Here is a 23,844-nt window from a genome sequence, read left to right as displayed (position 1 = left end):
CAGGGACCCCTAGGAACCCTGAGATCACACTTTGAGAACCACTGTTTTAATGTCAATACTTCCTTGATTTGACCAAAGAAATTACGGGGATTTTTAAGGAGAAGGATCCCACTGTAATCAACATTGCAATGTGCCACTGATGAGGGAAACTGGCCAAGAAAAGATGGATATTAAACAGCCCTTTCCCTGAAAGAAGTTAATAATTTAACTAAAGGTCAAGTTAAAGATTTTTTTAAAATTTATTTTTGAGGGAGAGAGAAAGCGTGCACATCCACGACCAGGGGGAGAGGCAGAAAGAGGGGGAGACATAGAATCCGAAGCAGGCTCCAGGCTCCAAGCCATCAGCACAGAGCCCGACGCGGGGCTCGACCCCACGAACCGTGAGATCGTGACTTGAGCCGAAGTCGGATGCTTAACTGACTGAGCCCCCCAGGCATCCTACTGATTTCTGATTTAATCGGAGCATCACATTATATAAGAAATTGGTTCTTTGATATTTAGGACTTGAACGTTAGGTTCTTACAGATCGGGTTTTTACAGAAGTGTGACATGTACTTGGAAAGAAGCATCTTTTCATTGTGGGCGCACTGTGCTCTGTTTATGTGCGTGCATCAGGCTTGCTCGTCATGCTGTGTGAATCATACACAGCAACTGACTAACTTTTGGACTGCTTGACCTATCAATTTTGGGAATATATTAAAATTCTTCATCGTGGTTATGGGTTTATCTGTTGTCTTGCTAGTTCTGTCAATACTTTATTCTTTGAGTTTTAGAACAAGTTCAGGGTTATTTTTCCTCTGTTCCATTTTTCAGTATGCGTAGAATGGCTGGCCTTAGTCCACTGTTCCTCAGCATTTCTTATGTGTTAGCAGTCGAAGGTCATCTTTGTTCGATAGGGAGGCCATGTTTACGTCTTGTGTGTGCCAGAAGGACTACAGGATGCTTGTTAGGGTCTCTGAGTTAGGATGGCTCATGCCTGGGGTGGAGTCACACTCTCCCTGAGAGAGAAGGGAAAACAGTATGAAAACAGTATTTGTCCCATTTCTTTACCTATATTATGTCCTGGAGTTTAATTTGAGTTTTCAAATAGCATAGCTTGGGACACCTGAGTGGCTCAGTTGGTTAAGCGTCTGACTTCAGCTCGGGTCATGATCTCACAGTCTGTGTGTTCGAGCCCCGCATTGGGCTCACTGCTGTAGGCACAGAGCCTGGAGCCTGCTTCAGATCCTCTGTCTCCCTCTCTCTCTCTGCCCCTCCCCCACTCGCTCTCTCCCTGTCCCTTTCTCTCTCAAAAATAAATACATATTAAAAAAAAAAAAATTCAAAGAGCATAGCTGTAGAACATGATACTTTGTATGTATCCAAAAAGGAAGAGGATTTTATTTTATTTTATTTTTTTTTATTTTTATTTTTTTTAATTTTTTTATTTTTGGGACAGAGAGAGACAGAGCATGAACGGGGGAGGGGCAGAGAGAGAGGGAGACACAGAATCGGAAACAGGCTCCAGGCTCCGAGCCATCGGCCCAGAGCCTGACGCGGGGCTCGAACTCACGGACCGCGAGATCGTGACCTGGCTGAAGTCGGACGCTTAACCGACTGCGCCACCCAGGCACCCCGGAAGAGGATTTTAATAGAGAGACACTGCCTTGGGGCTAAAACCATTTCACGAGGGAAAGAAGAGAATTTTGCTTCTTTCTAAGATTCTTGTTTATAAGACAATGCTAAACAAAACATTTCTAAGCCAAGAACAAATACGTTTAAGGCCTTAGGAATAAAAGGACATTTTCTGGTAGAACATCAGCTCACAAGGTCTTCAAAGTGGCCATTCTAAGCCCAGAGGTTCCCAGACAGCTGCCCCCCCTCCCCCAGACATTTGGCGACATCTGTAGACATGTTTGCCTATTACAGCAAGGTCGGGGATGCCGTTGGCATCTAGTTGTCGTACAGTGTACCGGACAGACCCCTGACAACAAAGAGCTCTACCTGGCCCAAAACGTCAGGAGCGTTGCTGTTGAGACCTTGGCGGGAGACGTAGCTTCCCTCTTGTCCTGGTGGCGTCTGGAGGACAGCTCTGGGAAGAGTGCACGTCTCCTGAGGGCCAGACCAAGCCTCTGCTCCTCCCAGGCCCATGCAGCGTCTGCGCCCACCTGTAGAGAGGGCCTGTGTGGACTTCCCACGTGGGCTCGTCAGTTGTGGAAGGTGGCGAGGAAGGGCTTGTGTCTCTGCTCGTTGTCTCCCAGGGAACTGCTTACTACAGCGGGCGGCCGAAGCCGGGAACGAGGCAGCAGCTCTTTTCCTGGCAACCAGTGGAGCCCACGTCAACCACAGAAACAAGTGGGTAAGTGTGACGCCGCAGCCCTGTGGTCTGTGGAAGGAGTGGCAGTGGTGGATGTGTAGGGAAAAAAAGCGTCTGTTTTTTAGTTTGTGTTACATGCACTTGGTGAAAAAGCCAGGGTGAAACAGGTGTTTTATCCCCAAATATTGGTTGGTTGATTCATTCAGCAGCCGTTTGCTAAGCATTTGTGGAACGGCGGGTCCTAAAGTAGATCCTGTGGACCCGGTGGTCTAGTAGAGAGTAACAGGCACGGGCACAGAAACTGGCCACAAATGCATCTCCGTTATTTACGCGCTTTGCGTTTGGAGTCTGCTCTGTGAGCGCGGGTTTAGTCTGTGTCTCGGGGTGGGACCGCACGCTCTGCTTGCAACAGGGCCTCGGGGTGAGGCCCCTTCTCATCTTGCCCTGCGTGATCTTAGGCTTTGTGAGCTTCCGTTTCCTCATTTGTGAGGTGGGCTTCATGCTGATGTCACGGGGTGCGGATTAGCACGCTCTCTGGGACGCTGGAGACCACGTGATGTTGTTTTCACTTTGCCATTTTCATGTAGGGAGGCTGTGCTCGTCCGTGAGGTCACATTTATTTCGTGTCTACTTTGTGTTAAGAGCCTTGAGGATATCAGCCCTTTTAACCTGAGAGTGGATCTGGACGTTTTTGGCACCCACAAATCCCTCATTTCAGGGCAGAGAACATTGAGGTTCCAGGAGGCTCCGTGGCTCGAGAGGCAGCGGGGCCGGTATTAAGACTCGGGTCCAGGGTGGAAGGGTACATGTGGTCTTAGCTGCGCCGGGAAGGCAACGGGCAGTCGGCCTGAACGGGAGACCCACCGAGGTGTCTCGAAGCACAGGGAGATGGCAGCCCGCTCCCCCCACCATTAAACCCGCTCACCTCTGTGCCCCTGCATCTGCACACAGCCTGCTCTCCAGCCGCATGGCGTGTCCGAGTGCAGTGGTGGCCTTCTTGACTTTGCTTCTGCCATCATGTGTCTCTGTGTCTCTGTCTCTTCCTGCATCGTCATGTGCCTGCTGTCCACTCCTGATCGTGCACAGTCGTGCCCTGTGCCCCAGCTTTACAAAATCCTTTCTGGAGCTCACACGGTCTGCCAGCTGTCCCTTGTCTGGTGCCCTTCGTAGCAAAACTGGGAGAACCCTAAGATGCGCCAGGAGAGACCCCCTTGAGAGCAAGTGAGCGTGACATTGGAGAAGGGTCTGGAACGCTGGTTGAGTTCTTTGGACTTAATCCTGTGGGAAGAGAAGACCCACGTGAAGGGTTTTGAGTAGACTGGTGGTGTGGTCATTTGAGTTGAGAGAGCCTACTGGGAAGCTGGCGGGCTGGGCACACCGCTGAAGTTGAGGCCGGGGCCCCTGAGAGTCATCTGGACCAGGAACGACCTGTCCTGACCTCAGACGCTGAATCCGGCGGCACAGAGACCGCGTGCAGAGGAGTTGCGGAATTGCACTCCTACCGGCTGTGGCTTTCAGAAGCAGGGGCCGCAGAGGTGGGGAAGCTCTTGGGCCCACAGAGGGAGAGAGGATTTTGCCAGGAGGAGGGACTGCCTTGGGGACAGTGATTTCCATGATGTTCTTTAGGGGGGGATAGTTGGGCAGTGGGGGCAGGGCACGAGAGGAAACTTGTCACATACGTTCCTGTCCTTTTGAATATGGAATCAAGTATGTGTAAGGCCAACCTGAAATGTTTTTAATTTTAAGAAGTGCGAGAAGGAGGTCTTGATGAGAGTTCAAGATGGGGCTGACATGAGCCAGTCAGAAAAAGCGGTGGGGAAGGGGGCCACAGGGGCATGGTGGTCAGACTGGTGGCTCTGTCACCGCAGGGCTGTGGTCCCGGCTCTTCCGGCCTCCGTGGGGCTTATTTCAGTGGCGCTTGGAGGTCGTCTGTTGCTGTCGTTTAATTAGTTGTGTCTATAATTAGCAAGATAGTTGCAAACACAAAGTGAAGGGTGGCTAATTAAGAAGGTCATCGGACAACAGGAAGCACAGGGCTGTTTGGAGGGCACAGGGGAAGACATTAAAGGAACAAAGGGCGATGGCACAGGGATGGGAGGGACAGACCAGGCGTGTGACGAGTCACAGCTGGGGACAGGATGGGCCCAGGGTTGTGGCTGCCCCGGGGACCTGGGTCTCAGCACACAGGCTGTCTTCAGCCCTCTGACGGAAACTCCCGGCACGAGTGTGCCCTGAGTGGGCCGTTTGCTTCCGTCCAGGGAGAAACCCCGTTGCACACGGCCTGTCGGCACGGGCTGGCCAGCCTCACCGCGGAGCTCCTGCAGCAGGGGGCCAACCCCAACCTGCAGACCGAGGAGGCCGCGTCCCCGGCCGGCTCAGGGGACGGCGTCTACCTGCAGACACCATTGCACATGGCGATTGCCCACAACCATCCGGACGTGGTGTCTGTCATCCTGGAGCAGAAAGGTAGGGAGCTGGGGACTGCCTCTCTCCTTGACCTTGAACAGTAGGTGTCCGAGTCGTCAGTTGCGGAGTTGATGTTCCTTCCAGCTGTGAGTTTTCTTACTGCAGATCCTCTCAGGTCAAACCGGAGAAGCACGCAGTCTGGCTCCTGATGGCTGTGTTTCCCCGTGTACGTTTTCAGGATGGGGCCTGCCCGTTCCGGCTCTTAGGTTATGGTGTTAGAGCCTCGGGCTGCTTTCTCTCTTATGCTGGGTGTTTTCCCAGAGCTTTGCCTCGGCGTGAGCAGTGTCCAGGGACGCCCCGGCCGCAGGTCCCGCACGAGCTGGTTGGTGCTCCGTGTGCCTCAGTCTCCCTGGCAGGCGGGCCAGGGGAGCCCCTGGACGGGGAGGCCCGCTTCCCTCAGGAGGTCATCCCCAGGTTCTCCTCTTTCCTGCCCTGAAACCTGTCTCACTCTTGCCTGCGTCCTTGTCAAGGCCAGCAGTTTTTAGCAGCGTGCTTGTGGACAGAAGTGGGACTCTGGATAGAATGTACTTTTTTCTTAGTCCTCCCAGCAGTTGTAAGGTGGTAGGAGTTACGCGTCAGGAGAACGTTGCTGGGTGTTGTTTTGAGCCTCTTGTCAGCAGTCAGGGTAGCAAGTGTGTGTTTTCATAGCAGCGTTTTCCTTTTGAGAAGATACAGTACCTTAAGCTTTAAAACCCTTATTTTCCCCATAAGCTTTGCTCCAAAACACCAGGTTTCTGGCTTCCACTCCCCACCGGATTTATGAATTCTCTTTGTGGACAGGTGATTGTGTTACAGCCAGTCAGTCAGCTGGAAAGTGAACTCTTACTGTCTTGAGTTCTTTAAATGTGATCCGTGGGATGGTGAAATCCAGTGTTCTTTTCCTTTAAACATTTTAGCTAATGCGCTTCATGCTACCAACAACTTGCAAATCATTCCGGATTTCAGCCTCAAGGATTCCCGAGACCAGACTGTGCTGGGCCTGGCATTATGGACCGGTAAGGGGAATCGGAGCTGCCCAACTCTGGGCAGAGGGGAGGGGCGGGGAGCGTGAGGGCTGAGCCTGTTCCACCTGGTGGAAAACCGGCCTTGAGAAGTCGAGGGGGCGTGTTCGTTGCAGGGACACGTTGAGGGAGTGGGAAGCGCTGAGCCTGTGTCCGTTGGGGCCTGTCTGTTTCCCAGGCATGCACACGATCGCAGCCCAGCTGCTGGGTTCTGGCGCTTGCATCAACGACGCCATGTCGGACGGGCAGACCTTGCTGCACATGGCCATGCGGCGGCAGGACAGCAGGAGCGCGCTCTTCCTCCTGGAGCACCAGGCAGACATAAACGTCAGGTGGGTTGGGACCGCCCTCTCTGCCGCAGCGCCCCAGCCATCTCGTTGACCTGTGGGGTGGCGACTCCCGCACATACTGCGCAAAGCTCATTAAAAGAACAGTCTAGAAGCAGTTGTTCAGATGGGGATTTCGTATATGACCGAGAACATTCCAACAAATGAGCTGTCAAAAAGGCTTGCGGGGAAAATGCGGAGTTAAGTTGCTGTCGGTTTTGTGTTCTCAAAAGGAACATATCTTTATCTCCAACGTCAGGTGACCCTGAATGACTGAGTGGTAAAAGAAGGGTTTTGTCACGTGGGCAGCTGGGGTGGCGTTTTATGGAGATGCTGCTGGGAGCAGCTGTGTGCTCGAGAGCTTTCAGCGCCCTTGGGAGGGGCTGGTCAGCTGTCTTCCTGGTGCAAGAAGGGGCACGGCTCTATTTCCTAAGAGGCAGGCGGGGCAGATGCTACCGACAGGCCGAATTGCCGTGAAAGCACATTAGCGCGAGTGAAGGGGTTTGGGGGACCCAGTGGGTTCTGGCGTCTGGGACGCCCACAGGGGCAGGGTTCTCATCCGAGTCCGGCTACAGACGTGCGTCTAGGCGTGCATGTTCCTCGCAGGACTCAGGATGGGGAGACGGCCCTTCAGCTGGCCATCAGGAACCAGCTCCCACTCGTCGTGGACGCCATATGCACGCGTGGAGCGGACATGTCCGTGCCAGATGAGAAGGGGAACCCCCCGCTGTGGCTCGCGCTGGCAAACCATCTGGAGGACATCGCATCCACCCTGGTGAGACCAGCTCAACCTTAGCCTCTGTTTACGAGTGGGGACGTTTCGTGTCAGAGACTCGTTTGGGGTCTGCGGAGTGGTGGCAGAGCGAGAGGTCTGCGAGCCGCAACCTGGGTCGGGGGCGAGCAGTTGAAAGTCCCGTGTAAGACACTGGGGAGTTCAGCGTCCTCTTGGCCAGCGCTGGTTTTTAGGCCGTCTTTGTGGGAACTGCCTCCAAGCAGCCAGAGAGCGGAGGCGTCTCCCCAGGAGTCTTCTCCTGAGAGGGTACCTGGTGTGGGCTGCCCTTGCTCTCACCACGGCGATAAGTCCCCAGACCCCTGGTTTGCCTCCCTTGCTCAGAGGACAGGCCCCAGGAAGGCCTCATTGAGCTTTTCTGAGATGACGTTAAGGGATCGTGCATCTGTCACGGGATGACCTTTTCGTTGCAGGTGTGTTGCCAGGGGCGGGGTAGCTGGTGTTTTCTGTCCCTCCTGGGCCACGGCTCTCGAGGACACTGATAAACCTATCTGTCTCGTATTTCCCAAACCCGTCCCACAGGACCTGCTGTAAGAACTTGCACAGAGCACGTTTTAATGAGTGTTTGTAGGACTAACGAATGATACAGGTTAAAGTAATCGGCAGCCAGTTATCCACTGTATCGTGCCTGAAACAATGCATGTGATGGGGTACATAGAGAGTTCAGAGATGGTAATAAAATCTTTGACTTTACTGGGCAGTCTTTGTGAGTAACGTGTGTTTTCTGCAGGTCAGACACGGTTGTGATGCCACGTGCTGGGGCCCAGGGCCGGGCGGCTGCCTTCAGACACTCCTGCACAGGGCCATCGACGAGAACAACGAGTCTACTGCCTGCTTTCTTATTCGCAGGTCTGAGAGGCCCACATGTCCCTTCGTGCCTTCTTACTGCGGCCAGCCCTCCTCTCATTTCATCCGGCTGCAGTCCTGGCAGGCCCGGCAGGCCTTGGCTGGTCTGACTTCCCCGGCTAAGGCTGTCAGGGGTCACTGCCCTGTCAAGCCAGCCGGTTAAGGGAACTTGAGTCGCTTGCAAGGAGAGGGGCTTGTGTGCCCATATAACAGAGACAGGAAGTTGAGCCAGCTTCCTGCTCGGGGGGCCACAGAGGCTCCCGTAGTCCATTCAGACCAGTTGACACAGTGCAGCCAGGAGGCCGGGGTGGAGGAAACCAGATGGCCTCTGCAGGACCCCACCTAGTGCATGAACCCCGGGAGGCCCATGGCTCACCCAGAGTGAAGCATGTGTGGAAGGGACCTTTAGAGCAGTGCTTCTCAAAGGTTATTGATGTTTTACTTTTTCACTTTAATTTTTTTAGAGAGAGAGCAAGCACGAGTGGGGGGAGAGGAGTAGCGGGAGAGAGAGGAAATCTTAAGCAGGGCTTGATCCCACAGCCCTGGGATCATGACCTGAGCTGAAATCAAGAGTCAGACGCTCAACTGACTGAGCCCACCCCCCCCACCCTGGCACCCGTTTCTCAAATTTTAAATGCATACGAATCTCCTGGGGAGCTTTTAGGAGTTCTGCTGCCCAGGCTGCCCCCAAGACCGAAAAGGAAATCCAGGGGGGTGGGGCCCAGCGTTCCGTATCTGGGGGCAGCAGCATTTCTGTTGGATTGTGTGAGGCCGCTGCTGTGACAATTATCAGCTTGCCCTCGGCTGCCTCGGGAGCCTGCTCTTGAAGCCTGCCTTTCATCCCCCTGCTTTCAGCGGCTGCGACGTGAACAGTCCCAGACAGCCCGGTGCTGATGGAGAAGGGGAGGAGGAGGCCAGAGACGGGCAAACGCCCTTGCATTTGGCAGCTTCCTGGGGGCTGGAAGAGACGGTGCAGTGTCTTCTGGAATTTGGTGCCAGTGTAAACACACAGGTACGGAGAGTTTCCTTCTAGGGAGGTAGATGCTGAGCCCAGAATTCGGGAAATCTCCGAAGGCCGGGGGCCTCGCAGACTCTGGGTCCTGGGCCTCGGCTTGGCCACAGGCGGGGCTAAGGGACGCACGGAGGGAGCGACTTCCTCTGGGTCGTGCAGCCTGCCCAGGAATTGTAAGGGTTTCAGGTGAAGACTCCCACTTTGTGCCTTTGTTCTTTCTATAGCACGAGAAGGATTTCTTCAGTCAGCTTTTCTTTGCCTTTTATCTCCGTTGGTCATATGTTTCCACTGAGTTTGTCCTAGTCTCCAGCTGAGCACTGTGTTTAGGAGAATGTTCCAGTAGCTCAGTTGAGCCCCTGTGAGTTATGTGTCCTGGCCTGTGGGGGATGACATTTGCTGCCCTGCAGCCAGAGAGGAAGTGGGGTAACTTAGAGGCGGGCTGACCACGCGTCTTCTAAACGAAGTGTGTCTGTGCCCCGGGTCACTGGAGCATGGGGTCGTGACAGCGGCCTGCAGTCTTCTCTGGGCCTGGCCTCTTTGAAAGTTCATTTCCAACACAAGGTGGCAGCATTGAATCCCAGAACCCGGTTCTGTCCGAAAGTTCTTCTCCTTCGTGCTTTTCCCAGGTCCCCTTTCGTTTGTGCCTTGTCCCCACAGGATGCGGAAGGAAGGGCACCTGTCCACGTGGCCATCAGCAACCAGCACAGTGTCATCATTCAGTTGCTGATCTCCCACCCTGACATCCGCCTGAGTGTCCGCGACAGACAGGGGCTGACCCCCTTTGCCTGCGCCATGACGTACAAGAACAACCGGGCGGCCGAGGCCATCCTGAAGCGAGAGCCTGGGGCTGCCGAGCAGGTGAGGGACCCGCACCCAGTGCCCTGCCTGGCGCCCGAGCTCAGCAGGACCTGTTACGTGGAGACCAAACAGAAGCCCCCTGCCACACGGGTCCCTCACACGTGAAGACCTTCGTGTTGAAATTACACTCCCTTCCCTTGAGGTCTGGCCGTTCAGATGGCCTGTCGGTACCTGTGAGATTTGGTGCTCTGCCCTGTGTGCCTGTGCGTGGTGGTGCCACACGCACGGGGAGGTTGCAGGTGGCCCTGCCCTGGCCGAGGAATTCTGTGGTGTCGTACGTGACGTCGTGCGTGCCTCTGCCCGGTCTCAGGGCCCTAGGAGTGAGTGTCTTGCCAAGATCTGAACGGGGCTTGGGCTGTTGCTGTGACGTCGGGGCAGCTCTCTGGGGGGAAGGTGTCTGAGGACTTGTCATCGTCCGGCTGAGCAGGCTCGGGCCTGACCTTGTCGGTGGGTCTCCAGCGGGTGCTGGGCCTGGCTGGTGACCTGCTGCCCTGGGGGCGGGGTGGGTGGGGCGTGGCCCCTCCGCCCCGGCCCCCGGCAGGTCCGAGGCGGGACTGGGGTCTCTGTTGGCCTGGAGAGCACCGCCAAGTTCACGAGTAAGCCCCCGATGACAGTGATGTGGAACCAAGCGAAATCGTCTCCAGCACCGGCCTTTGCGTGGGACGGACCTGTGTGGCTGCTGGCCTCACCCCTGCTCGGGTGGTGTTGGGTGCTCTCTCGCGCCCCGTGTGACATGGGCCCCGTAGTTGAGAGTCCTTGGGAGACATGCTGCTTGTGTCGGTCAGCAGCCCGTGCTGGGGTTGCACGCGTGTGAGGCGTGGGTGTGGGGTGCTGCTGCCCCTCATGGCGCCCCGCGTGCTCACACTGACCCACAGCTCCTGTCTGCCCCGTGTCCGCGGAGCAAAGTCTGCAGCATACGGCTGGCCTGTCCCCCACAGTGTGTCGTCTCCTGCAGCTCCGTAAACAGGAAACTTTCCAAAACCGCTCAGGGGTCAGGCTGGTGTTGCAGTTGTGGCTCCAGGGTGCTGGGTGCTTGTCCCGCCAGAGCGGTGGGGGGCGGGGGGGGCGGGGGAGCTCCCAAGGCGGGTCTCTGCCTTTGCCTTTCCTGGAGCACCCCTTCCTCCTTCCGTCCCGCACGTGGTCTCTTTCTTAACTTTCCGAATCCATACTTTCTGCTGCCGGAAGATGCCAGGGCTCCCTGTCTCCTGCCAGGGGGGTGTGGCCATGCACACGTAGTCGGGCACACGCGTGTGCAGACAGGGTCTGTCGTGTGTGTGTGTGTGTGTGTGTGTGTGTGTGTGTGTGTGTGTGGTGTGTGCCGTGTTGGGTATTGGGAGGGAGCCTCCTGGAGCCGAGGGGCGGCCACACTGGCACGTCTCCCGTGGCCAGCACAGCTCACAGGTGCTCAGCAGGCTCCCGCTTGTTGCCTTAGGTGGATAACAAGGGCCGGAATTTTCTTCATGTGGCAGTCCAGAACTCTGATATTGAAAGCGTCCTGTTCCTGATCAGCGTCCAGGCTAATGTGAATTCCAGAGTCCAGGACGCCTCCAAGCTGACCCCTTTGCACCTTGCTGTCCAAGCAGGTTCAGAGATTATCGTCCGCAACCTGGTAAGTGTCCCCGAAACGTTGCCTGCAACACGTGGACCGCACGTGTCGTGGTGCGTGCGGAAGCTGTCGTCGCAGGTGTTTGGCCAGGTTTTGTGAGAGGCCAGCACGACTTTGGGGAACTAAGCCAGTGCCCTCGGGGAGAGCAGCTGTGTCGGTGGGCAGAGTGTCCTCAGAGCCCAGCAGGCAGCTTGTGCAGGCAGGTGCTGGTGTGAGGCCTCCAGGGAAGGCAGGACTGGGGTGGCCGAGGCCGGCCCGGGGCGCCAAGGGAAGGGAGGCCCACCTCTGTCGTCTGCGTCCTGCGCTGGCCGCCAGGGGCTCTCGCGTCCACCGTTGGAGGTAGAATTGACCTGTAACGTTGTATCAGTTTTAGGTGCGCATCATAGGGTTTCGATATTTGTATGCGCTGCAAACCGATCACCACAATACGTCTATTTAATACCCGTCACACACGTGGTTACAAAAAATTCTCTCGTGAGGAGGATTTTTAAGATTTACTCTTAGCAGCTTGCAGATGTGCAATATGGTATAATTAACCGTGTTACCGTGCTGTATGTTACGTGCCCAGGACTTAACATATTTTATAACTGGAAGTTTCTCCCTTTTGTCCCCCTTCACCCATTTCACACCCCCTGCCCCCAGGGACCATCAGTCTGTTCTCTGTATCTAGGAGTTTGGTTTTTTGGTTTGCTTTTAAGATTCCACATAGAAGTGCGATCACGTGGTATTTTTCTTTCTCTGTCTGACTTATTGCACTTAGTGGAATGTTCTCAAGGTCCATCCACGTCGTTACAAATGGCAGGATTTCATTCTTTTTTATGGCCGAATAATATCCCATTTTGTGCATGTACCACATCTTTGTCCACTCATCCATCCACCAGTGGACACTTGGTTTGTTTCCACATCTTGGCTGTTGTAAATAATGTGGCAGTGAACACGGGTGGGGGCGGGGGCAGACAGCTTTTCAGAATGGTGGTTTTCCAGCGACGTAGGACACGCGTGGGCCCCAGAGCCCTTGCCCCCCGCCCGCCGTGGCCTGCAGTCTGTGGCCTGGCGCAGGCTGGCTGCGGCATGGGCTGGGGGCCGGGCAGTGAGGGGCGGGGCTGCAGGACCGGCCTGAAGTGGACGGGCCGTCGGTGCACCCTGGAGCGTCCCAGCTGTGCAGTGCGAGGTGGGGTTCCGGTCCCCAGACTCCGGAGGCGGCTCCCTCTCGCGGAGGTCAGAAGCAGGCCCAGGTTGTCAAAGTTAAGGTGGTGGCTGGGTTGGTTGGCTGGTTTGTGTGACAGAAAAGGTGTTTTAAAGCTTTTTTACAGTATATGCAGTAAGCTTTCTTCTCTATCGAAAAAACAACAACAGTGTTTTTCCTTTGGATGAACACGTAGAAGTGGAGTTACTGGATCGGATAGTTGTTCCGCCTCTAACGTGTGGAGGAGCCTCCACGCTGTTCTCCAGTTTGCGTTCCCACCAGCGGCGCACGACGGTCCCTGCCCACGTCCTCGCTCACGGTCAGACTTCCTCGTGTTGTGGGTTCAGTCATTTTGAGGTGACAGCTAGCCGTGGTTTTGGTTTGCGCTTCCCTGATGATGAGCGACGGGGAGCATCTCTGTTCGCGTGTCTGTCGGCCGTCTGTGTGTCCTCTCTGGAGGAATGTCTGTCCAGTTCTTCTGCCTGTTGTTAAATTGTATTTGGTGGGGTTTTTTGCTGTTGAAATGTATATAGAGAGAGATTGAGAGAGAGAGCCAGAGAGAGAGAGCGTGTGTGGGCGCATCCAAGCGGGGGAGGGGGAGAGAGAGAAGCCCAAGCAGGCTCCACGCTCTGCACAGAGCCCAGTGCAGGGCTTGATCCCACAACCCTGGGATCACGACCTGATCCGAAATCAAGAGCGGGACGCCTAACTGACCGAGCCCCCCAGGTGCCTCTGTTTTTTTGTTTTTGTTTTCGTTTGCTATTGAGTTGCAGTGAGTTATGTATTTTGGATATTAGCCCCTTACCAGATACATGATTTGCAAATATTTTCTTCCATTCAGTAGATTGTGCCTTTTCATTTGTTAATGGTTTCCTTTCTTGTGCAGAAGCTTTCTAGTTTGTGGCCCCACTTGCTTATTTTTGCTATTGGAGTCAGATCCAAAAAATCACCACCAGTGCTGATGTCAAGGAGCTTACCACTCTTAATTCTCAAAAGCAGAAAGGTGTAGGAAAGTTTTCACGTTTTACAAAGGAGAAGATGTAAGGTCAGAAAGAATCCCCGCCCCCCCAGACTATGAGGGAGTCGGTAGCGTGGCTGGGATTTTAGCCACTTCTGCTTGACTCCAGAGCCTGCCTTTTCCCAGAGGACATGCTGCCACCGGGCAGGGGAGCGGTCTGAGCCAGGATGCGGAGCCTGGACAGTGCGTGTGGTGTGCTTTCACCAGAAAAGTGGTTGAAGTTTGGGGAGAGTGTAGGAGATGTGGTTGGAGAGGCGGGTGGGGACCAGATTGTAGAGGGTGGCATTTCAGAGCCAGAAGAGTGAGCAGCCTTCATCCTTCCAGCAGCGGAGAAGCCAGAGCGTGTCCAGAGCTATGGGCCTGGCGTCACCTGGCTGGCTCCTCAGTGCTGTGGTTGCTGGTGTCTCCTGTCAGCCCCAGGACGTGCTGCACAGCTAGCCTTCAGGGCGCTTGACCTACTAAATAATATTTACTTATTAAATAAATAAAAATTTATTTTTTATTATTTTTAATTTTTGTTTATCTTTATTTTTTAATTTTATTTTATTTGTTATTTATTTATTTATTTATCTATTTATTTATTTTTAAATGTTTATTTTTGAGAGAGAGCAATGGAGGGGCAGAGGGAGAGGGAGACACAGAATCCGAAGAGGCTCCAGGCTCCGAGCTGTCAGCACAGAGCCTGACACGGGGCCCGAACTCACACACTATGAGATCATGACCTGAGCCGAAGTCGGACGCTTCACCGACTGAGCCCCCCAGGCACCCCTATTTTGTATTAGGAAAGCTCTCTGCCCAATGGGGTGGGGGGGGGCTTGAGCCCCCAACCCCATGGCCGAGAGTCCATGCGCTAGTGATTGAGCCAGCCAGGTGCCCCTCTGCCATTTTTGTTTTTGAAAAGTACTTTTTCAGAACCCTTTATGACTCGTTATGTGTTAGAGCTGAGAGAGCATTGACCTTTTGTGGTGGGGAGTGAGGGCATGGGCAGGGTCACCGGCGCAGGGGCTGAGGGGAGGCAGTGGCTGTGAGGTGGGTTGTAGAACGATTGGGTGGGGGCGGCGGTGGGGGGGGGGTCTGGTGGCACCAGGCACAGACTGGGTGTGAGGACCCGCCAAGGAGGTAGACGTGGGCCTCGGAGTAGTGGGGAGTCGGGCCACGTGTCCATCTCTCTGAGAGCCGAGAGGTTAGAGGGTCATGGCCTCTTCACCAAGGCTCTGCCGCTACGTCACGAAGGCCTGGGCTCGCGGAGGGTAGGAGTCCCTAGAAACAGCTGGCCTTGCCAATAACGGCCATGCGGTTTAGTGTTGGAGCTGGGTCGTGTCGAAACAGCACCTTCACCCAGACTCCCCTGCCTGCCGGTTAGCCATCTTCGAGGTTAGCTATGATCCCCAGCACACGCAGCACCCTCGTGCCCGCGAGCACCCTCCGCATGTCCTCCTGGATCTGTGTGTGGTTTCACTGGGCGCCCCGGGGTCTGGGGAGGCTGGGACCTGGAAGTCCGGGTGTGAACCAGAGCAGCTGACCAGTGCCTCCACTCTCCCAGGTGGCCTCAGGCCTCGGGAGAGGCACAGACTAGATTCTGTCCTGTAGCAGCTGTCTCGGAACTCTGTCAGAAAGGGGAAGGTTAAGGAGGCGGCAGGACCATGTCTGAAGGGCCTTTCTGCTTTTGGTTCTGTAATTCTTCGGTTAATTTCTGTCTTCTAAAAAGCAAAATAAAAAATAGCACATGCTTATTGTGGAAAAACTGTACGTGCGTAAGGGTATAAAGCTGGTGGTGTCTCCCTTTCACCCCCAACTGGAGTGAGTGTGGTGTAGACGCTTTTACACGCCTTCAGGGAGTGTGTGCGTGTGCACACATTTCTCTCTGTCTGCAGAGGAATCACACTATCATGCTGTCTTCTGACTTGCCTGTTTTTGACTTACTGTACCACAGACATCCTTCCACGTGAAACCATACATCTCTGTCATCCCAGTGGCCACCTGTTGTGTTGTTTGGTTGCAGTAGTTTTCATAACTGAACCTTCTGGCAGCCTGGTTTTACTACCGTAAGCAGTGGACGTCTGTACGTGGAACAGTGAACTCACTGCAGTCCCGCGTAGTTTCATGTCCTGAATCTTAGAAGTACAGTTCCTGTGTCCCGAGGAATGGCTTTCTAACATCCTGCTGATTGCTGGTTTCCGCCTGGGTCGGGTTTTGCTGTCTCCTGCCTCCCCGGGAGTGTGTGTGAGACTGTGCTGCTCCCGGCCCTGCCGGCCAGGCAGACGTGTGGGTGTCAGGAGGCAGGCAGGCTCGGCCCCCGCAAGTGGGACCTTTGCTGGTTGTGCAGGGAGGCTGCTCACGTAATGAGCCTCAACAGCTTCTTGCAGGAGCCAAGGTGAACGAATTAACCAAGCACCGCCAGACTGCCCTGCATCTCGCCGCCCAGCAGGACCTGCCCACCATCTGCTCCGTCCTCCTGGAGAATGCGGTGGACTTCGCTGCTCTGGACGAGAATGGAAATAACGGTAGCTGCCAGTCATTCCCCTGTGCCCCGAGCCGAGTGCCCTGAGCAGGCCCCCCAGTCCGGAGGTGGAGGTGCCCTGCACCCGTGGGCCTGCTTCCCTCAGGGAGGCTGGCTCTCGCAGCAGCAGAGCTGTGGCAGGGAATGCTCTGGGCGGGGCATCTGTCCTGCCACCGACCATCCCCGGGCAGCCTCCCATCTTCGTGGTACCCCTAGAAGCCTACAGTGGTTTCCCGTAAAACCAGGAAGTCTCACCTTGGGGTAACCGTGGAAAAAGGAAGCAAAGTGTTACGAGGTTGTGTTAACGACTGAGTCTTGGGGGGTGGTGACGACCGGACGGGATGGCTCTGTGAGTGGACAGTGGCTGCTCTGGCTGTGTCCTGTTTAGAGGGAGGTCCGTGAGCAGTTGAGATTTCCCACGTGGGCTTCTAGGCTTGCACAGTAAGAGGGTTTACTCTCCAGCTCTTCATCTCGCGGTCATGCACGGTCGGCTCAACAACATCCGGGTCCTCCTGACCGAGTGCACCGTGGACGCCGAAGCCTTCAATCTACGGTGAGCGCCTGTGTTCCGGAGCAGAGGCCTGGGCTCCGCGTCACCTAGCGTGACCCTTAGGGCTGGCGGTCACTGCGCCTCGCAACAGCCCCGGGTGCGTGCGATGCAGCTAACTGGCCACTATGGCACTGGGCCGGCTTCGGTACCTTGGACGTTTTCGTTTTGAGAAACGCTCTGTAGAAAACCTTTTATGGCCTGTTACGTGTCCTTAACTGTGTCCGGCGTCACAGGCCCAGAGATCAGGTCTTCTGTGCGTGGTGGCCGTGGCGGGTCTGTGCCTAACGTGTCCACCTTGCTCCCTCAGGGGCCAGTCGCCGCTGCACATCCTGGGTCAGTACGGCAAAGAGAACGCAGCCTCCATCTTCGAGCTCTTCCTGGAGTGCATGCCTCAGTACCCTCTGGACAAGCCGGACGCGGAAGGAAACACGGGTGTGTGATACGTGCGTGCGTGTCCTGGAGACACAAGAGCTGGGCACACAGCCACGCTTGAAGGGCACTCCGTGGGTGCACGTGGCAGGTTCTGCGAGCAGCTGTCACCGCTGCCTGGGGTGGAGTCTGGCAGCGTCTGATTCGGGGCACGCGTGCGTCTCAGTGTCCCTGGTGCTGCAGAGCCGTGCCCGGGCCCAAGCAGGCCTGCCCGTCTCTTCTGACGGCCCTCCTCTCTCTGCTGTGCACCCCGCAGATGCTCCAGAAGGGGGAAGTGTGTGGTGCGTGTGTTGACAGGCTGTGAAAAAGTGGCGGGTGACAAACAGACGAGGCCCCTGTCCTGGTGCTACTCTAGCTACCCGGTCGCTGCGCTAACTCGTATGGCTTCAAGTCATTTTGTACACGTACTTGCGCATTTGTGTTCTTGTTGGATGCGCACGGCCACCCAGAAAGCTAAGCGGTGTGGGCAGTGCGTCCCGAGTTCTCACGTAAGGGACCAGCGGTGAGGCCCCGTGCTGCCGCCATGTTCCCGTTCCCTCCCCTCCTGCCACACAGAGCCTCCTTGGCCTGTGGCAGAAGCTTTGTCACCAAGGAACGTCCTGAACCTTAGCACAGGACTGAGTATTTTATCGTTAGTTCTTGGCTTCAGTACGTGAATGTGTTGTTAAGCTGGCAGTGACGAGCCTGAGCTGGAGGGAGTCGGCCCAGGAGTGAGCTGGGGGCCCAGCACACCCTCCGGCCGCTGTCCGGGAGGCGGGAGGCCGACGAGCAGGCGCGTCACGTCCGTGCTTCTGAGTTGCACAGACCTGGTTCCGATCGCCTAGCTCTGTCCAGTTCCAGCAGGCGACCCTGGGTTCGTAACCTCTCTGTGCCCCTTTGCTCATCTGAAATAGTAACCCTTGTCCGCCTGGACTGTTTAGAAAGTCATGAGAAGGAGTTGAAGCGTGGGGCCCAGGAGAGGTAAGCAGAAGGGCTGCCGTGGGTGTAGCGGGCGGCAGGCGGGAGGGCCTGGCCGGAGCCGGGCGCCCACGGGATTGCCTGGGTGGGCCTCCAGATTGAGTTAACGTCACACGACAGGGGCTTTGGCCGGCCAGGCTTGTGCTGGAGGAAGGCAGGTGGGACGGCGCGTTTTTCCTTCAGTGTCTGGTCCCTGCTCTGTGGCTCTGGAGCGTGTCCTGGAGCGGGGGCCGCCCCGCGCCCCCCGTGGCGGTCAGTGGGGCTCTGCTGACGCACGTCCTGCCGCCTTCCGGCGGCAGCAGGCGGGGCTCAGGTGGAAGGAGCCCTCCCGTGCTTTTGTTTTCCAGTGCTGCTGTTGGCTTACATGAAGGGGAATGCCAACCTGTGCCGTGCCGTCGTCCGCTCGGGAGCTCGCCTCGGGGTCAACAACAACCAAGGGGTGAACATTTTCAACTACCAAGTTGCCACCAAGCAGCTTCTGTTTAGACTGTTAGGTGAGTGGCTACTTGCTGCTCATCCCGCGCAGACACGGGCACGGTGTCGGTCGTTCACGTGGCCCGGTGACCTCTGAACCCAGAATGACCCGAGCCGGCCGCTTTCCAGGGTGCTCCAGGGCCCCTGTCAGCCCCTACGTCCCGGTCCTACCGGAGGCCCATAAAGGCACCCACGCATCGGCTCATGGTGGGGGCGGTCACCCCTCCACGGCTCTGGCCGCTCATCTGTCTGCACGCCCTGTGTGCTTCCGCGGATCCGGGTTCTCCGCATCCTTCCGAGCGGCCTTCTGTTCCAGCCCCTGCCGGCTCCCCCTCTGTTCCCCTGTGGCGAGGAGGGTGGCACCTCGGTGGCTTGCTATTTGCAAGTGCCCTCGCTTCCCCGCGAGGCGGCCGCAGAGCGGGCTTCTCAGCCCCGTGGTCTGGGCAGAGGAGTGAGCTCTGCGATGTTGGCGTGGGTGACGTGTCCGGCGTCGCTTGGCAGACGGTCTGTAGCCCAGCCGGTGCCTGCGTGCGGTGCTTCTGTGGCGCCAGCTGGAGCCGCCCGTGGGCCAGCGTGTCGGGCGCTGGGCAGACACCGGCCACGTGCCGCCTCCTCCCCGCGAGCTCGGGCGACTTGCGTGGGCGTGGCTCTCGGAGCCGTGCGGGCAGAGCTGGCGTTCAGCGAACGGAGCCGACGGTTCCCGGCCCGAACGCGCCACGCTTCCACGAGCCCCGCCACGGCCCCTCGCGCTGTGCTCTCCCCGTGTCCCTGCTGCTGGCGCCCACACCACAGACCCAGCTGCCACGGCGCCACTTCGCCCCTTGCTCTCGCCCCTGCTCTTCCCGTCCCGCCCTGCCCGCTCCCCCCGCCGTCCCCTTGCCCTTCGGCCCCTGACGGTCCTCCTGGCCGCCCTGACCGCCCGTGTCCCCCGCAGACGTGGTGCCGTCTCCCCAGCTACCGCTGCCGCCCCCGCCCCTCCCGGCCCTGGTCTGCCCGGCACGGTCACTCTGACGGGCTCTTCTCTCTGCCCATGTTACAGACATGCTGTCCAAGGAGCCTCCGTGGTGCGACGGCTCCACCTGCTATGAGTGTGCGGCCAAGTTCGGAGTCACGACGCGCAAACATCACTGGTAAGGCCCCGACGTCGCCTGCGGGGTCGGGGGGTGGCTCACCGCTCCTGCCTTCTCCCGTGACCGGCGGGAACCCGCCAGCGCCCCGCGCGCACGCTGGCCAGGTGTGGGGTTGCGTGCCTTGTAGCGGCGTCGCTGGGGGCCCAGGCTCCCTGCCCTCGCCGGCGGTGCGCGTCCTCCCCCCCCCCCCCCCCCCCCACCCGCACCGCGGAGCTGGGCCCTTACAGCCAGACTCCCCTGGCAGCAGCCAATGGCTGGGTCCCCATGGACTCAAACGACGCACGTGTCGGTGCCACATGGCGGCCACTGCACACCCGGCCCGGCCCTGCCCTGGGAGGCGGCTGCCCCTCGGGGCCCCGCTCACGCCCCCCGCTTTGCCTCCACAGCCGTCACTGCGGACGCCTTCTGTGCCATAAATGCTCGACCAAGGAGATCCCTATTATAAAATTTGATCTGAACAAGCCCGTGCGAGTTTGCAACATTTGCTTTGATGTGCTGACTCTGGGGGGCGTCTCTTAGTGAGCCCCCCGGCCGCACCCCGGTCGCCTCCCGGGGGCCGCTCCGCGCGCCAGCCTCACCCACCCAGAGCAGGGCTGGCCCTCCCGTCTTCCTGCGGCAACAGACTGAACCATTAAGGACCCGCTGTGATCAGTCCCGTTCCAAGGATTCCGCGTGGTTGTTGGCGTGTCAGACTGTGGTCAGGGCCACCGGACGCCTCCCACCTTGGACCAGGCCGTGTGCCTCGTGGCCCCTGTGATGGGCATCAGGCCCCACTCTGCTTGCAGCACAAGGACCCTGGGAAAACCCTCCCCCTGCGGCAGCGTAGTGCCCGCGGGGAGCGCGCCCGCAGCGGGAAGCTGGCCTCACTCGAGGGTAAGTGGCTGTGGACTTCTGTGCGCAGTTTTCATAAAGATTATAGGATCCTCTGGCCCGAAGTCTTTTTTGTTTTTTGTTTTGTTTTGTTTTGTTTGAAAAGCTAAGCTGTATTTTAGGGAGCTAGCCCTTTAAAAAAGGCGAAATCTTTCTAAACAGGGTTCAAAGATGAGAGCTGAAAAATCGTGGCCTTAACTGAAAGCTTTACCGTATCCCTACGACTGGGTGTCGGGAGGGCAGTGTCCCGTTCTCTGTCCTGCCGCATCCTGTCTGCAGAGGCCTCAGTCACTCTGCCGCTGGGGCGTGCTGGCGGAGACGCGCTCTTACCGCGGCGCGCTGTTCCAGACGGCTGTGCTGCCCACGTTCAGAAACGCCCCCGCCTCCAGCAGCCCTGGTTCTGATGGCCAGCTTGCATCGGACCTCAGCGCACACTTCCTGCGAAGAGTCCCTTCCCGGGAGGGACACCGTCACTAGGCCTGGTGACGGGAGGGGCAGCGTGCGGCCTCAGGCCGGCGGCTGCCGGGTCGGCCCGCGTGTGCGAGCCTGCAGGGAAGATGCTGGGCCGTGAGCGGAGTGAGGTCCTCGAACTGACCGGGCCTCAGTCGCTGCTCGTGTGCACGCCGAGCCCGCAGCGCTGAGCTTCTTTTGAAGGTTTGGCCGGTTTAAAAAAAACAAAAACAAAAACAACGTACGTTTAAAGAGAAACTTCCACCACTGCTTTAAGAAAACTAACTCCGAGATCAACACAAGCGTTCACGAGTTTTTCTCAGAGATCGACAGTCTTAATCGTAATACTGATTTCTTCTGACATTTGATAACCACTGCATTGTTTTCACATTAATGAAGAATGGATGTGTGTGTAAAGGGACTAAGTGTTTTTTTGCAACAGCCTGGTTGTTCTGGTTTGTTTCTTCGGATAGTGGTATGTCCTCTCTGTTGCTGTAGGTTTATACATTCTCTTGCCTACATATGTGTGTAACATGAGCTGATGAACCAGAGTGCTACTTTTTAATATTTCTGTGATTTATGAAATATATATGCTTTCTATGTTAATAGGAGCTTGTGCACAATGTTTAAAAGAAAAAAATTAATTACAAGAGTTTTCCTGTCCCCTAAAGTCTGTGACATATTTCATACAGAACTTTTAGAGAGAGGCACCTGGTCTTGGCAGACGCCTGCCCACGTGAGGCCTGTGGTCGGTTTCCACGTGCGGGTGCCTGGACTGGGCCCCGAGGAAGTGGGGCGTAGGCAGGTGGCTTGACTCCTTAGTTGAAAAGTAAGATAGTTATGCTTCCGATGCGAGTCGAGGTGCTCGGTACGTTTACGCCTGCTCTTTCCACGTTCACGGTGGAGAGTCAGTCGGGGCATGGCCGGTTGTCTCGCCCCCGCCCTACCGTTCCCGGTCCTAGTAGAGTCTCGCCTCCGATTGCACATAAAATCTTAAAGTTGTGCTGAAAATGTGCAACGTGAAGCTTCCGTTTCTGCACAGAGTCCAGGGGCGGCTGTGGTGCTGAGCAGAGACGTGGGGGGACGCTTGGGGAGTCCTGCACTGGCTTCAGGGGCGTCCTCGCGTGGTACACGGGGGCAGCCTGCCCACAGTGTCGGGGTGCTCGCTGGCCGCATGCAGCATGTCCCGTGGTGGCTGGCCGTGGGACGCCCTCGTCACTGCCCAGGCTGGGACCTCACACACTACAGAACTGCCTGCCTAGCTCTTCGTGACAATTTCACCCATAGCTTAAATGCTAGTAGCAAAGTCTCAATTTTATCCATTCAGAAAATTGCCAACTGTAAACAGTAGAGTGGGAAGAATAAACCTCATGAAATACAATTTGTGCATCAGTGAATTAGCTCTAACTGCTTCCTGCTCATCGCCAGGCTTCCCGGATCGTGCACTCGTAGCCGTCTTTCCCTTTTTTAAATACTTCCGTGTGCAGCACAAGCCACGCGCCGTGTGCAAGGCCAACGGCTAAACTGACTTGCTGTGATCCTCTAACGTGGGAGTTCCCCACCAAACTTAAGTGCCTACACCTAGGAGTTTTTAGCTCTCTGTGATTTGTAGTGTGTCTCGCAGAATGATGGACTAGAACACGAGTTCCGTCTGCAGTTTGCTGCCCGCACTCGGTCAACCCCAGTCCCCAGGACGGTTGAGGCTGGACCAGACCGCTCAGGTCGCCTGCCGCACCCTCTCCAGGAGTGGGGTCCCCGTGACCGCCCGCCCTCTACCTCAGCCCCGAGTCACTTCTGGCCGTGCCCACTCCTCTCCCTGCCCGGGGGCCCTGCGAGGAGCCCAGCGGGCCGGTGCGTTCACGACCACCGCACGCACACTCGTGCCCCTGCCCGTTAGCCGAAGGGAGTTGCGCTGACCTTGTCCAGAGGCGTGGAGTGGAGGGAGAGCCTAGGGAGGGGAGGGCTGTCATCTCCATCGGGGCCGCTCGACGGGAGAGAAAGAACACTGTCGACGACGTAAATGCTCAGGCCCGAGAGGTGCACCGGGCCCCTAGGTGACAGGAGCCAACGCAGGTGAGTGTGACGCCATCACGACGGGGACCGAAGGAGCCCCTGGCACAGCTTCTCCCACGACTGGGATTGCTGCCCTCAGGACGAGCCCCAGGAGGACTGGGCACGGGACCCCCTAATCTGAAGCGCCCCCGGCTGCGGAGACGTACCCGTCGTGTGGGAGCAGTTCGGCGAAGAGCGGATTGCTTGCCGAGACGCGCTCAGCACGTGCTAAATTCCCCGGGGTCGTCAGACGCCTGAGAGACTGTCTTTGGAAGCTCGTCGCCTGTACGGTGCCTCTTCTGTGTGGCGTAAATAACGTGCGGCCTGTCGCGACAACGTTGCCTTTCCGTAGCGGGGGGGGGGGGGGGTCTAAACCGCTTGACCCCGTGACTTGTCCTCTTTGGGCAGATGTGTGCGGCTGGCTATTCCCGTGACACCCGTGTGACACCAAGGGAGGGGCGGAGGCTGGAGGTGCACGTGTGGGCTGGAGGTGCGCCTCGGTTTCCAGGCCGTTCAGGGTGGCGCTCGGTGTGGGAGGACGGCTCCGTGTGTGGGACCACGACACCCCCATCCGCAGCCCGTGTGATGGAATGTATGTCTCGAATACCGCTATCGGCATTTTCTGTAACAATTCCTTATAACGAGGTAAAGTTGTGCATTTAACGTGGAAACTTTAATGAGACGTTTGTAGTTACTTTTTAACGCGGAGGTACCAATAAGCATTAAAAATAACCTTTTCAAACTCTTGATATGTGAACATATTTCTGTAACAGCTCACCTTCTAGGAGAGTTTGACTCGCCAGCAGCACTTTCCAGAAGCATGTTGTCGACAGCAGTCCAAGAGTAGCTACTGTGGCGTAGCCGCCCACCTCCTCCCCGGGACCCAGCCCCGGTGAGGTCTCTCAGGAGCTGACCTGGCCCTCGCACGCTCTGGGACCCGCAGCCCCCTTCCTCTGTCTTCCAGCTTGCTCTCGCTGGTGCACAGGCACCGCTGAGTGCCGCCACAGGACAGTCCCAAGTAACCCCA

The 23,844-nt window shown here is 56.9% G+C and overlaps 1 protein-coding gene and 1 long non-coding RNA gene across 5 annotated transcripts in view; one reads left to right on the top strand and one right to left on the bottom strand.

Moving 5' to 3' along the window:
* Positions 1-23,562, top strand: part of ANKFY1 (ankyrin repeat and FYVE domain containing 1) — an 81,268-nt gene extending 57,706 nt beyond the window's left edge. For 3 of the 4 annotated variants that reach the window (XM_058705697.1, XM_058705698.1, XM_058705696.1), the window contains exons 11-25: positions 2,241-2,338; positions 4,555-4,762; positions 5,659-5,757; positions 5,942-6,095; positions 6,696-6,864; positions 7,610-7,728; positions 8,581-8,737; positions 9,395-9,595; positions 11,028-11,204; positions 15,762-15,909; positions 16,368-16,458; positions 16,763-16,887; positions 18,189-18,335; positions 19,355-19,445; positions 19,832-23,562. In XM_058705697.1, coding sequence (XP_058561680.1) covers positions 2,241-2,338; positions 4,555-4,762; positions 5,659-5,757; positions 5,942-6,095; positions 6,696-6,864; positions 7,610-7,728; positions 8,581-8,737; positions 9,395-9,595; positions 11,028-11,204; positions 15,762-15,909; positions 16,368-16,458; positions 16,763-16,887; positions 18,189-18,335; positions 19,355-19,445; positions 19,832-19,964 — 2,117 coding nt within the window. In that variant the 3' untranslated portion in view covers positions 19,965-23,562. The remainder of the gene's footprint in view (positions 1-2,240; positions 2,339-4,554; positions 4,763-5,658; positions 5,758-5,941; positions 6,096-6,695; positions 6,865-7,609; positions 7,729-8,580; positions 8,738-9,394; positions 9,596-11,027; positions 11,205-15,761; positions 15,910-16,367; positions 16,459-16,762; positions 16,888-18,188; positions 18,336-19,354; positions 19,446-19,831) is intronic. The other variant, XR_009255422.1, reaches the window with a different exon arrangement.
* Positions 777-2,241, bottom strand: LOC131498420 (uncharacterized). The gene is made up of 2 exons (XR_009255423.1): positions 1,984-2,241; positions 777-998 (listed from the first exon to the last, which is right to left on the bottom strand). It is a non-coding gene; the product is annotated as an uncharacterized LOC131498420 (long non-coding RNA).
* Positions 23,563-23,844: the final 282 nt, after the last annotated feature.

The sequence above is a fragment of the Neofelis nebulosa genome, chromosome 16 (genome assembly GCF_028018385.1).
Source record: "Neofelis nebulosa isolate mNeoNeb1 chromosome 16, mNeoNeb1.pri, whole genome shotgun sequence".
Taxonomy (NCBI): domain Eukaryota; kingdom Metazoa; phylum Chordata; class Mammalia; order Carnivora; family Felidae; genus Neofelis; species Neofelis nebulosa.
Note: the sequence above shows the minus strand (reverse complement) of the source record. Positions and strands in the feature narration are given on the sequence as shown.